This window comes from Chroicocephalus ridibundus, chromosome 4 (assembly GCF_963924245.1).
Source record: "Chroicocephalus ridibundus chromosome 4, bChrRid1.1, whole genome shotgun sequence".
Classification (NCBI taxonomy): domain Eukaryota; kingdom Metazoa; phylum Chordata; class Aves; order Charadriiformes; family Laridae; genus Chroicocephalus; species Chroicocephalus ridibundus.
In genome coordinates this window covers 33,540,206-33,554,442 of record NC_086287.1, presented here as the reverse complement: position 1 = coordinate 33,554,442, position 14,237 = coordinate 33,540,206, and the positions used below count along the sequence as shown (strand labels likewise).

At 36.3% G+C, this 14,237-nt stretch overlaps 1 protein-coding gene across 8 annotated transcripts in view; it reads right to left on the bottom strand.

Moving 5' to 3' along the window:
• HEATR5A (HEAT repeat containing 5A) overlaps positions 1-14,237 on the bottom strand; it is a 68,653-nt gene that overhangs the window by 19,702 nt on the left and 34,714 nt on the right. For 5 of the 8 annotated variants that reach the window (XM_063331776.1, XM_063331778.1, XM_063331781.1 and 2 more), the window contains 9 exons: positions 11,524-11,687; positions 11,230-11,405; positions 9,674-9,779; positions 8,449-8,639; positions 7,821-7,980; positions 6,558-6,747; positions 5,817-5,986; positions 2,473-2,499; positions 458-596 (listed from right to left, as the gene is read on the bottom strand). In XM_063331776.1, the coding sequence (XP_063187846.1) occupies positions 458-596; positions 2,473-2,499; positions 5,817-5,986; positions 6,558-6,747; positions 7,821-7,980; positions 8,449-8,639; positions 9,674-9,779; positions 11,230-11,405; positions 11,524-11,687 (1,323 nt within the window). The remainder of the gene's footprint in view (positions 1-457; positions 597-2,472; positions 2,500-5,816; positions 5,987-6,557; positions 6,748-7,820; positions 7,981-8,448; positions 8,640-9,673; positions 9,780-11,229; positions 11,406-11,523; positions 11,688-14,237) is intronic. The other 3 variants (XM_063331779.1, XM_063331784.1, XM_063331780.1) reach the window with 2 other exon arrangements.

The window sequence follows — 14,237 nt, the reverse complement described above, 5'->3', positions numbered from 1 at the left end:
TTTCTAGTTATGAAACTAGCTCTCCAAAGAGGTCAACAGAAAGTTTTTTCAACAGGCTTTGTACACCTTCCCTCAATGACAGGTTTTTAATTTAAGAAGAGATTTAGGTGTGAAAATAAAATTATGAATAGGCATGTAAAATGCAGGACTATGAAGCAGTTACTACAACAGCTACTGGCTAGATAGGCTTAGGTTTCTCTGGAACTCCACTTGCATTTTCTCATTTAGTGACCCTTACTACCTACAGTACATGAAAAGGAATAGTATCTTCATTTTATCACTAAGAAAGGGTTTGGATGCTTCCACACTTTGGTACTATAGAAAGAACTGAAGCAGAAAACCTTTTTGGGTTAAAGATTTCAAGAACATAGCAAAATTTTCACACCCATAGTAGAATGTGTTTAAAATTCATTACCAATGTGTCAAGCTCTTTGATCTCAAAACTTCAATACATTACCTGGAGTAAAGTCTTCTCTGCTCTCTTTAACTAATGCAACAGCATATTCCGATACCTCAGCAGCTTCTCTTTGCACAAGCTGACGTAAGCAAGCTACCACTGCACGTCTCAACAATAAGTATGAGCTACAGAGATTCACCTGAAACACGCAAGAAGAAACAGTAAGATGTCTAACAAACTAACAAACCTTTATAGCAATACCTCAATAAGGTTGTCATTTTCTGAACAACTGCAGTTATGACAAATCTGTGAAGTCAGTAAGCATGTAATTGATGCTATTTTTGCTCAGTTTGTTGTTGTTGTTTTTTTTTTTTAAACCCCAAACGAAAGGTTTTGCAACTCCTGTAATCAATTTTAACATATCAGTACTTTTAACATTTTCTCTCCAAAGGTAACTTATAAGACTGGTTTGGGGGTGGATCCAACTCCCACCAATATCGGTAGAAAGACCCACATTAACTTCAACGACAGCTGAATTGTGGTCTCAATAGACCCTATTCTTTGCCTACAGGGTATACATAACGGGCTTGAAAACTCAGCACAAGAGAAAATTACTCAAACCATCCTCAGATGTAACTGGAGAAACGCCAGTGTAACTAACCAAGGGTGAGACAGTCGATCAGGCTTTAGTAAATCTGAACTCCATGCATGAAAGGAAGTTTATATGAAAGGGCAAAGAGAACACTGCTACAATTTCATTGTAAAAAATATTATGTACTCAGATTACATTAAATCATGTTTTAGAAAATGCGAGAGGAAGGGTGAGAGTTACTGGTGAATGTATCACACTGAGACAAGTCAGCTCTCCTGAGCCAGTTTTTAGCAAAAAAGTTTATAGCACCACCATATTTTAACAGCATCAGGCCAGTATTTGGTTTTTATACTGAAAAATACACAATAACAGATTCATTATTAGAGGAACAAGGAAAAACACTTTAAAAACCCAAGACATAGCCTCAAGTTTTTTTGCTAGAGGGGAGCTTTCTGATTTTTATTTGCTTGCTTTCAATTTTATGAACATTCTGAAGGGGATCCTAAATATACAACGAACCAGCTATACGACCAGGCAAGATGGCTACACCAATATTTATGCAGCTGCCTTTAAATTAAGCTTAGGTTATCATAAAAAAAACCTATTTTCTGCAACTAAGCAATTGCGTACGTTTAGCTGTCCCCATCCTTAAAATAGACAGAGCTGAGTGTCTGCTGGAGGGAAACCTTGCAGTAAGGTCATGCTCCTCGTTTGTCAGCAACAGGTCAATATATGTTAGTCCAAATGACTAATATATATTAGTTAACATACAGTGAAAAAGAATAACTTAAGGACAAAAAGAGTAAGTGATACAGAATCTCAGCTTTGTTACATTAACAAAACTAAGCTTTTTCTTCTGAATTTCTATGCATGCACATGAATCTCCAATATTCAGAATTACATATTTAGTACACACACAGATACGTTCTCTGCATAATTCTTCTAAAAGAAAGGAAACCTGACTCTGTAAGTATGTCTGCAAGATACTTTAATTGAAACTTTAAAAACAAGTGAGGCTTTTAATGCAACATTTATGCAAGCAGGCTACACATTCTACTGCAAGTTGGACATGCATAAATTGCGTGCTCGTTTTTAATAGGGAAAAAACAGAGGATCCAATTGAGGCTACCGAATATTGCAAGATGCACATTTTTAATCTCTCTCATTCACCCACATTTGCAGGGGACAGGACAAAATAACAGACACAAAATGCAAGCACCACATACAAACTTAAATGAACAAACAGTTCCCTTTGTGCTTAACATGTTAAAAACAAAATTATGCTTCACTAAGCACACAAATGAAATGTACGCCTGCCATCTGCAAAAAGTTAGGAAGGGTCTGGTTAGGATGACAATCAAATGTCATTTGACATGCTAAAAGAAATTACATTGAAATGGTTAAAAGCAAAAGATAAGAGATGAAATAAAAAACACCACTGCAAACTGCAAAAGTTTAGGATTAACAAGGCACGGGGACCTACCAACACAGAATTATCCAACAAGATTTCCTGCACAAAAACAAATGACAAACCAGTCATGACAAAACCAAAATATAGATATCACAGTGATACCAACCACACATGGTGACCATTACATGTAAATTCAGCATATATTAAAATTCAGAATCTTATCTCAAACATACCAAAACCCTAATTTACTTAGTTCATTTACCTTACATTTAATGTCAAACACGCTTAAATTGCAAGCCAGCTGCCCCTAAAATTAGTACTTAAACAGTACCAAGACAACAGCGCAGCATAGTTACTGACATTGTATACTTATTGTGTTCCAAAATATCTTCAATGTCTTGCAGCTGGAAACCGGTGTTCACTACATCACAAGCTCACACAGATAAGCTCTTTAGAAGTCTATGCTCATATAAGTTAGCTTCAGAGCTAGTGTTAGACATGATTAAAAGCATATGATTTCTATTCCACTGGAGCCAAGAATTTAACCGGCAGGATAAGCGTTACACTGTTAGATGCAAAGCCCCGTGAAAAAAGACCCAATTGACAAAGAATACTTTCAGAAGCTGAAGAAGGAAAGCTCAATAATGACATAATGACAGGCACATGGACACAATTTAAAAAAAAAACAAAACAAAAAAACCAAACACAAAACCAAACCAAACAAAAAACAAGTCAGTGAAGCTGTGTCTCCACTGCCCAAGTCATGTTTAGTTAGTGCTAGCATAGTCACAAACTGAATGTTCTAAATACGCTGGGGGCCTGAACCATCTCAAGCTCTAGGGGTTGGGAAGACAGGTGGGAGAGGCAGCTTGCAGCTGCTCAGCACGCGTAATGCTACATTTATTTGAAAATGAAAAAAAGAAAATGTAAAAAGAGAAAAAGAAAAAAAGGGAAAAAGAGAAAAGAAAAAAGGAAAAAAAAGAAAAAAAGGGGGAAAAAGGGAGGAGGAAATAAAAGAAAAAAAATGTCTATTGCAGATTTTTAAAAAGGCAGTTTGAAGACACTGAAATTTTCCAGAAACTTTGAGGGAGAAGGGTGGATGGGGGAGTTGGTTCAAATGTTACAAAAAATAAAAAAATAAAATAAAATAAAATAAATAAAATAAAATAAAATAAAATAAAATAAAATAAAATAAAATAAAATAAAATAAAATAAATAAATAAAATAAATAAAATAAATAAAATAAAATAAAATAAAATAAAATAAAATAAAATAAAATTTCTTTGCATTTGCTTTCAAGATTTTATGAGTAAGAATTCATGTTTCTATGGACAGAAGTGGAAAAGATCATTTATCTGACTACAGATTCTTTGCCTCTCCTGTTTTTCTGCCTTAAATAAAGAACGTAGTGGTGAATATCCACAGTATCTAGTGCCCAGCTTTTATACTCTACTTCCCCTTAAGACTTCAAAATGCATTGCAAAGGAGGACAGTCACACCTTGTTTTCCACTTGCAGAAATTTAAACTCACGGTGAATGACTTGCTGAGGGTCACTTTGCAAGCCAAGAACAGTCAAGAGCAGATTCTGCTCCAGTCCAATGGTTTATTCTGCTTCCCTAGTGAGACAGTGATTTAGTGGGCAGAAACCACACGGATGGATGGTGAGTTTTACAAATGTCTGCTTGTGCAATGATCTTCTCACAGACCTGCAAAGCACACACTCAAACCTTCTTTGCTTATGACACTCCTGAGAGACGTATTGATGTCTACTGAATTGTCAGTATCAGCAACTTTGGTCCTAGTTCTGTAACAAGTTCATGAGAATGAGAAAAGTTCATCCATGTAAGGCCACTGACTTTGGTGGACTCCTCCACCGTGAAGCTCACAATCGTTTCTGGGGTAGAGGTGAACATGCACGTGTGCACGGACACACACACTTGAGCCATCAAACATGCTTCTTAATTGAGTAGTTTAATTATTATTATAAAGTTCATGAACTACTGTATGAAGTACTTTGAGACAATTTGTAAAAACATAAAAATCAATAGTATGCACAGGACAACTTTATCACGACATCCTCTTTATTAGTAGGTACTTGCTATTAGAGAGATCATGGAGGCAGACTGTACATGAACTAAACATATGATCCCAAATCTTAATACATCCTCTGTGCAAGAGAGCGTCTCATATGATTTGCTGTGATTTTATCAAGGTAAGAAAAACTGTGTTTTACCCGGAGAAGAAAAAAAATCATAGCTGATACATGTTAAAAGAACGAACATTTCGGATGAATTCCAGTTCTTTTGCAGCTAGTATATCCATGCCTAACATAATGTGGGGCTGAAAGAGCTCCTCCTTCCATTTTCCCTACAATCATGTTTTTAGTCAAACCGAATAGAGATAAATGGAAGGAATCTAAACTTTATACAAAAATCAATATATGGTTACTATTGATATACAAGTGCAATCCAGGGGAAGATGTGAATAAGAACTGTGTTAAGATAGACAAGGGAGATTAAAAAAATCCCACCGTACTTTATTGTCTGGGTTTTGTGGTGGTTTTTTTTTTTTTTTTTTTTTTTTTTCCCCCTCTGATTTACAGGGAGACTAGAGGGTCTTATGTAAAATAACCAACCAAAAAAACACCCAAACAACCAAAAGAAAACACCTTGCTAGCCCCTGAAAACCCACCAAGACTAGTAACTACCAGAAAATTTTGCTTGCTTCATAGAACTAAGTGCTTGGGAACAGCAGCTATTCAAAGATAGAGAGACTTTAGGGGAAAAAACAACCCCCCCAAACCGCTTTGTCAAATACAGCTGAAAAAGAGTTTTGTTTATTTTTTCCAAAGACCTAGTTTGACTGTTACTTATGTAACTGTCAGAAATTTTTATACTGACTGCCAAGAAGTCAGTACACTGAAGCATTAATGCTACAGAAATTACAAAATAGAGAAATCTACATTTTTTTCACCATCATAAAAACCACCACAAAACCCAAACAAAACTGTAATTAGTACACGCAATTGTTTTTTAATCAATCCTTCACCTAAAACATAAAAGCAGCAGAGTTAAAATACTGGCCAACATAAAATAGCTGGTAAAAACCCAGCACAAACTTGTAATGGATGGTGCATCCTGCCAGACAACTGGCCTTAATAAGCGCAGCAGAATGCACTTGCAAAGAGGTCAGAAGGCCAAGATTTCTACGAAATGTGCTCTTCTTGTAAAGGGGAAGCATAAACTGAGGGAAAAAAATGAAAAAATAGAGAATGCTTGCCTGTAGGAGGATATTAAACACTTCACCCCTACATAACAATCAGGTCCTCATGTTAAAGACGCATTTGCATTTTTTAAGTGTTTCTGAACTAAATGTTTTAAAATACAAGGATGCAGACTAGTAAACGTATACTCACACACAGGCAGCTTACAAGGCTGGACAAGTTGACATGTCGAGGAGCAAACATGTGAAGCTGCTGAAGGCAAGAGATGGCTTGAGCCTGAACAAGGCAGTCAGGATTATCCTGCATCACTGCACAGCCCAGGAGACAGGAAGTTCTTAAGGCTGAAACTGTCATACTGCTGCCTATATTCAGAAGGAAAAAGGTTTTTGTTTTTAAAACATCAACTTTTTCCCCCCCCCCCTCAAAACATAACCTGTCTTTTTCCCAAGCCACCCCTAACTCCCATCCTCTGGAAGAATACTTTTTATATCTGTGCTATACTCTGATATCAGCAAGTAACAGTCACATTGCTTTGTGGAAATTTCAGTGTCCAGGTATCTAAAAGTTGATTTAGATGCAAATTTTAAATGTCTGCATCATAACTAAGATGTAGACTGGCTCCTAACTCTTGAAATCGGAATATATTCTGTTTTCACACTAAATGTAAGAACTTTCAGCCTAAGGCAAGGCTTGGAGAACCAGTCCAAACTAAGGAAAAGATGTCAAAAAGAGACACTAGTTTTGGGAAACTAGCAGTCATGACATCTTGATTGCATAAACTCATGGCCTGTGAAATACTGTCTTACAATGAGGAAAAAAACCCAACTTAGCATGCATGCTATTTGCTGATAAAATTTGAATTACACATTCAAACAACGCTTAGCAATTTTGTTGCTAAACCAAAGAAAGCTGACGCTATTGTCTATTGCATACCTTGCAACTCAGGGCCCAGCGTGGTAATAAGCGCATTTAAACAGCGACCAAGGCTTTGGTGAACTTCAGCATAAGCAGGAGGCACAGTCAACAACAACATGAGAACAAGAGATAAGGTAGGTTCCACATGCACATGATACAAGGGGCCAGCTAAATCTACTATCAGCGACAGAGAGTGCAGCGCCCATGCCTGTAAAATAAGAGAAGCCATCGTGTCACGTCTGTATGATAGAATAAACACAAGATCTTTTTAAAATTTGATTGCTCAAGTGAAATTCAGTAATTAAGTGTAACAAAAGCTGCACTTTTAGGTTTCAAAGGGACAAACAGAGAGGTTATAGAAGGAAACTTTAAGAACCTGATGCTTAATAAGCCATTTTGAATATTTTACAAGGAACTGTATGGGCTGCAATGAAAGAACCATTTTAAAATTGCCATTGTTAATTAAAAAAATTAATCTAATAGGAAGTTAATCTAATAGTAATTACTATTCCTCAAATTCTACTCTTTGTAACATTTCTTGCAGTTCCATGTGCAAGAACAAGAGAAATGTAAAAAAAATACTACAACAGAGTTGCTGAAACAACATATTGTTTTAGTCTCAATTACTTTGCACCAATAGCCACATCTGTTTCACATTAACATACAGTGGTCTGTGTAAAAATATTGTAGATACAGCTTAAAAAACATCTTTACCTAAGTTTTAGACAATTACATGGAATACACTCAATGTCTCTTCAAGCTATTCTGATCAATAATAGTTTTAGCCACAGAGAAATAATTTGAATTAGTCTTCAAAACATCTTATTTTATTCAAGGAAGTACACTGACCAAGTTCTACAGCATTCAGGCTACAAGTCCCTGGTATTTGCTACATAACCCTTCAACAAGAAAATGCTGTGAGGTAAACATCGTGGCAGCGACAAAAACTGACATGAACAAAAAAACCTAGTCAAGGTCAAGATCCAGGTGAATGTGAAAGTAATTCCTAACACATCAGACACTATTTTTGAAGCCAGCATATCTTAGCCTTATCTGTCCCACCAATCATTAAATAAGAACCTCCCATATCTCATCACAGGTCTTTCCTGTGAGGTGGATTTCGAGCAGGGTCGATAGTTTTTATTGCCTTTGTGCTCCTGCCATCACCTGTGAGGTATGCCTAAGAGGTTGTGAAGCATTATTCTTACAAGAAAAAACTTATACTCCAGAATATAAACCAGTTCATTTCTAACATAACATTTTTAGGTAAGTGACAAGTACCTGTACATCAGGAGAAGTGCTGTCCTGAGATAAAGTATAAAGGATTCCAACACACGCGTTCAGGTGCTGAGTAGAACCTATTCCTCCTAGGTACCTATACAGACATCCCAGAGCCAAAGAATGACCTGTTCTTGATACCACGTCCCTAGCAGATTTTAGCCTATTAATTATAAGGAGAGAAAGCTGTTAGTGTAATCACCAAGACTGATACTATGCAATAAGCACATCTACTAATAGAATTTCTTGCATATAATCAGCAAAATATTTTATTAGATATTGTTATATTTCCAAAATTCATTTATCATCTCTTATCTGAAGGAAGTAGCAAAAATATTTTAAATATAATTAAATGATGTTGCTAGGACAGTGGCCAATTTCATTTATTTGAAAATCTACATGCTTACTTCAGCAATCTTCTTAAAGATCAGCATAACTAAGAAATACGTGCAGAAGTCAGGCAGTGCTTTTTCACATTTATTTCTGAAGTGACATCAAATTCATGGAGAACACCAGCTTTTAAAAATTATCATCATAATAGGGGCTAGGTAGATTTCTCAAACATTTTTATAAACTCAACCGGTAACTTACCAGACCATTTTTTTTTTTTTTTTTTTTTTTTTAAACTTACTTGTCAAAACTGACTTGTGCTAACCCAGCAGTGAAGGCACTGTCAGAAACCACCTGCGCCAATCTGGCCAAACACTCGGCAGCAGCACATCTTAGGAGTGGATTATTGCTTTCCAAGGCACCCAATACCAATGTCAGGGCAGACCTTCTAACTTCTTCTGGACCTAAACTTCCCTTGCAGTTGGCCAAGTGCTAAAAATAGATATCAAGTATATTAATCAGCAAGACAGTATAGTAATCAGAATGTGTTTTTCTGTCAGTCATGCAAAAATTACAAGACCTGCAGAAGGAATCTGATTTTCTTACCCTTTTAACTGAGGAATTCCTCTATTTTTATTTGCTGTTTTGTGAGTTAGAAGTCCAACTCGAGGTAAGTGTGCATCATAGCACAACATAATAATATCAACATTCTGATTTTAAGAAATACTGGATAGATTTCCTGTGCAACCTGCTCTAGGTGACCCTGCTCTGGCACGGGGGTTAGACTGGATAATCTCCAGAGGTCCCTTCCGACCCCTACCATTCTGTGATTGCAGTAGGACAAAATAAACCAACACACTAGCATAAAATTCAGGAAACAATATCAAGAAGAAAACCAGTGAACACAGAGTAATGACACAAAGAAAAATCCCAGTCTGCAAAAAGAGCATGAGCAAAAGGTACAGCAGTTATCTGGATTGCATATTAAATACAAATTTTGTACAATGAAAGGTCTTGCCTATTCTGAAAACGTTTTGCCTTAGTTTGAAGAAAGCCTAAGAAGGGAAGAAGGAAAACTGCACACGAACAGAGGAAAACACAAATAAAGCATCAGGGAAAAGCAACAAATGGAGGATAATTATGAGATTATTTTACCAATCATTACTTTTTATTTTTTTACAGTAAGAAATATGAAAGAGACAGTGATAGACAGAAATGATACAAACAGAGTTTTTCCATCTCTCTCCTATTTGAATGACACCAGTATGGATGATAGGATACGACAAAGTACTAGAATGGGTTTCCCAAACCCTTAACATTTAAAAAAAGGGAAAAATTAAACTGTGACCCTTCAGCACTTAAGAAGAGTGTGACATCATAAAAAAATATATCATCACAGAAAGCAGGACTGATCTTTACCTTGACTGCTAATCAAAATAGGAACTTCCATGTAGACACATTTGAACCAACAGATGCCGTGTTTTAGTACCAGAGAGGGAGAGAAAAAAAGGAGAGAGGAGATTTACCTTTAAGGAAGTAGAAAAGGCTGACACAACATTAAGTTGTACTATTTGTTGCCGTGATCCTTTTGTTTGCTTTATGGAATTCAACAACTGTTCTAACACCTGGAGCCTTAAACAAAAACAGAAAAGAAACCACAGAATTAAAAACTTAAGGAAACAAGTCAAGCTTTTTTATTTTATTTTAAAACACATAACAAAGCATATATATTATAGAAACAGAGGTGGAACAAATCTCTAACTCTTGAGCATTTTCCTTCAACTGGCATCTGTCTACTACAAAGATTTTTTTCTATTCCATATTTGAATAGGTAATCACTCTACAAACACAAACTTTTTGCCTTTGTTTCCTTATAACATATGTATTCATAGATAATCAGTCATATCTACATTGCACTAGACAGATGTTATTGAAAGAAACTGTGTACGTGTTTTGGCTTACAATCAAGAAAGGAGGAGAGAAAAGAAAAAGAAAAGGAAAATGCAGTTATGTGCAGCAACCAGTTCAGGTCTTGAGAAACAGGTGAAGAAAACCAACCAGCAACCTGGTGAAAGCAGGGGCAAAAAGCCCAGACAAATATAAAAAAACCCACAAAATCCCAAAATAAACAGTTAGTGAAGACAGAATACGGAAGGAAATGCAAGTCAGAAGAACATATCATAAAGTATGTGGCAATTTTATTGGCAGGAATGCTTACATACAAACAGCTGCCTCGGGATTACACTAAATCTTGAGTATTCTAAACAGTGAAGACATGAAGACTTGAGGCTTGCATGCTAAGCACTCATCCCTTACCAGAAATTAAAAAAAAACATTACCACCTGTCATGACCATGATCTGAAGTCTAACTACAGGCGGCTTTGAAAATATAAAACTAAAAAATTATAGATTTGCTCTAATGCTGCATTCAAGAAAATACCCAGCAGCACACAGAATAAGCAACAGCATGCAAAAATCTTGAAGAATTTTGTGCTTCAGCAATCGGTGTGCTTATAAATATGAAACAAACCAAAATGCTATGTCTGCAGTAGGAAGATACATACTCTCAGACAAAATCAAGGTAAGTCTGTGATCCCTTTCAAGCATTCTTGTACCTTTACAGAACTGTGTTAAGATACACACTTGTTTCTTCCCATCCACTTTTTATAAAGAATGAGGCAGGATAAGGGTTAAATTTTACTACAGCTTCCTACTCCTTTTGTCCCTCTTTGATTCTAAGGCATTTGGTGATTATGTATTAAGCACTATAATAATTGTGTAGTATCTCTTAAAATAAATTCTATTTTGATCAGGCTATCGAAACAAAACATTATTTTTCTTGGTCAACAGAATTTATTATAATGACAGTAACCTCTTACTGGATGTGCCTTTTTGTTGTGAGTAACTTTAAACACAAAGTCTAATAATTTGTTAGTCCAAATTATATTATTCAGATGGTTTACAGAATCCACCTATACAATTCATTATTTTTTCAGAATTGTTTTCTTTTGTATTCAATCTCAAACACTGGGACCATCTCTTAGCACCTCCCAAATTCCCCAACAGTTAGTTACTACTTTACCTGTGAGATTCTGCTACATGGGAAAATATAACTCCAAAAAGACGAGTTGCTGCACTGATAACAGATAATACAGGAGGTAGTGGTTTAGGTACCGAATCACCTTTTGCAACTTTCTCATAAATTGAGTACGGGTCATACTCCAGGCTGCCGCCAGCTATGCTGTTACCTAAAAGGAGCTGTAAGAAGGGAAACAAGTGATAGCCATATTTTTAACCAAGTCAAAACCAGCACTGACCCAAATAACTGGAACTGTATAAAAATATAACACCACCATTATACTAGATCAAAAAGTACCTGCTCTTCGATAAATCGGTGATCAGTCTCCTGCAGTAAGGGACCAAGTAAAAGGAGATCATTCTCATGACAAAGGGGTGGAAGCAAGAATGTAGAAGCATCAATCTGGCTATCTGGGACAGTCAAGTCAGTCACTAACTCCTTTAGAATAGCACAGAAGCTTCCTTTAAATGAAAGGAAAAAAATGTTCAAAATTTTCGGTTAATTACTTGCCACAAGCAAGTACTGAAATACATACTGAATATATGCTGAAATAGCAACATCCATCTAAAATTTTTCTTAAGTCTTCAAATAGTTAATTGGAGAACACACTGACTACAGGGGAAAGGACAGAGCACTGAAGATAAGCAAACTAAGCACATGCAGCAATCCAGAAGATGAAAACCAGAAGCCTTCACCTTTACAGAAGGCATAATGCCATACAACTGCTAATCCAGTAAGTTTCTTACATTTAAAGTAGAGGAAAAAAGCAGTTACAAGCACAGACATATTTTCTGAAAATCCATGCTGTGGAATGTATTACATAACCACACAGGAACACTTGGAGTTGGCAAGCAGATGTAATTTAAACCATCCATAAGTTTGACAAATAACCAAAAGCTGCAGAACGCACTCCCCTATTTCAGGAGTTTGCACTCAAACTAAAGCATGAAGAATTTACTGTAAGTTACATTATGATAATTTACACTGGTAGTTAAAACTTTCACAGATTTTTGTACATAATATTTCAGAGAAGACTGTACGTTATACATAAACATTAGGCATTCCGAGTCAGGCTATTCTAGGTTATTAAAATAGTCCCTGCAGTGAAAGAACATTTCCCATGCTGAACCACACGTGGTGAGAAAGGTCTGGCTTACCCTGTAAGTAAGTTGTGTTGAAAAAACACTGCAGAACTGATCTTAAAGAATGTATACAGTCTTTATGCAAATATTATATAAGAATTTACCTCCAGAGCACTAAGATTGCAAAGTCAAGTCCTCACGAATTGAGAAATATCAGCACTAAGGGGCGATGAACTCTACATATCCACTTCGTCGCATTCACTTTTGTTGTTAGACGATCACACAGTTACCCATTTGCACTAAAGTCGATTGTAATTTTTCAACACACAGAAGCTCCCGAAAGTGGGACAGCACCGTTATTGGCAGCTCAGGAGCAGAAGCGGAACCATTTGTATAGCTGGAGCTGGTAGCTGCAACCAGCCCTTTCACCCTTCCTGAATCTCGAATCCATCCTGAGATAGCCGGCTTCCTCCCCTCTGCCCACAAACCCCTCAGCCTCTCTCCCCTGCAGGCCCCTGTTGCTTTGCCTGACTAATTAGCAAGCGTGTCGTTTTTTCCCAAAATGCTTAAGACGAATCAAAATGCAAAAAGTTAGCATGATCAACTATATTCCAAGATGCACTGATAGTGTGTGAAAGGGACAGAAACAGAGCCTTTTAACAACAACACAATAATTAACAACAACTAGAAAGTGCTCTTTCATTAATTATTATAGATCGCAAAAAAAAAATAGTGAAAAATCCCCTTTCTATGAAAACAGCTTTTCAAATAAAATTTAATGGAGATACTCAGCAATTTTTAACCAAGGTAACACTTATTTTAGTCCCAGACACTTGGCCATCCTCAACATGCCAAATAATGTTATCACAATGTAAAGCAATTCAAAATTTTGAGGCAGAATGCTGTTCCAGCATCTAGCTATTCATCTGGTCCTATTAAGAGAAGTGAATGCTTGTATTCAATTTTATGGTTTAGACAGTGGAACATAACAAGCACAAAAAGCTGAAGAATGAAAAGAACCCTAATGAGTTCTCTGACAAAACACATTAATTTCAGACCACAGAAAACATCAAAAAATCTAATAATCAAAATTCAAACTACTCAAATGATTTGTGTGAAATTATCAATTTGGACATTATAATAATAAAACTGTTTATATTAGCTCACAAGAAATAGATGTTTTAGCCTCAAAAACATGAGCACACCAGCATCCAAAGCTAATGACACGTGAAAATGATCAAGAATATAAATCATCATCTTAGAAACAGAACTTGCTTTTCCCAGCTTAACAAGTTTGTATGTTGTATCGGCTAAATTGCTAAGTCTTCACCATTCACAAATGATGGAAGACAGCAACTAGAACATGTTAAATGTTTTTCACTGATGTTCAAGTTAACCTAATACATTCTTGTCATATTTGTCTGCTGAAATAATGCAAAAAGCCACCCACTACTCACAGCAGCCTTTGTAATTCTGCTGTTTGAGCAGATACTGATTTTTTACTGATGACAGAAAGCACGAAGAGAAACATCGGAGAGGCAGAAAGAGAGCAGGAAAGGCCCAAGCAGAGCCCAAACAAGTTCTAGTACCTCAGGCCTCAGAAATCTAAAGGTTTGAGTCAAGAAGAGGCTTGGAACTATGAATACACAATCTGTTTTCAACTGTTTATTTTGCTGGGTATTTTGTTTTGTTCCTCTTCTGATAAAGAAAAAAAGCTTTGCACATTATTTGCAGATATTAAAAGCTTGAGTTACAACTCCTAGTATATCACCCCATCACCAATTTTCTCAGAAAGAAACACCTTGCACGTTTCTAGCCTCTGGCTAACTACCCAGATCGAAGAAAATGAAAATAAATAAAACCATGAACTGGGTGCCAGGCTGTGCAACACAAGAGTACACCTACTAGTCTTCCTAGTGATAATGACTA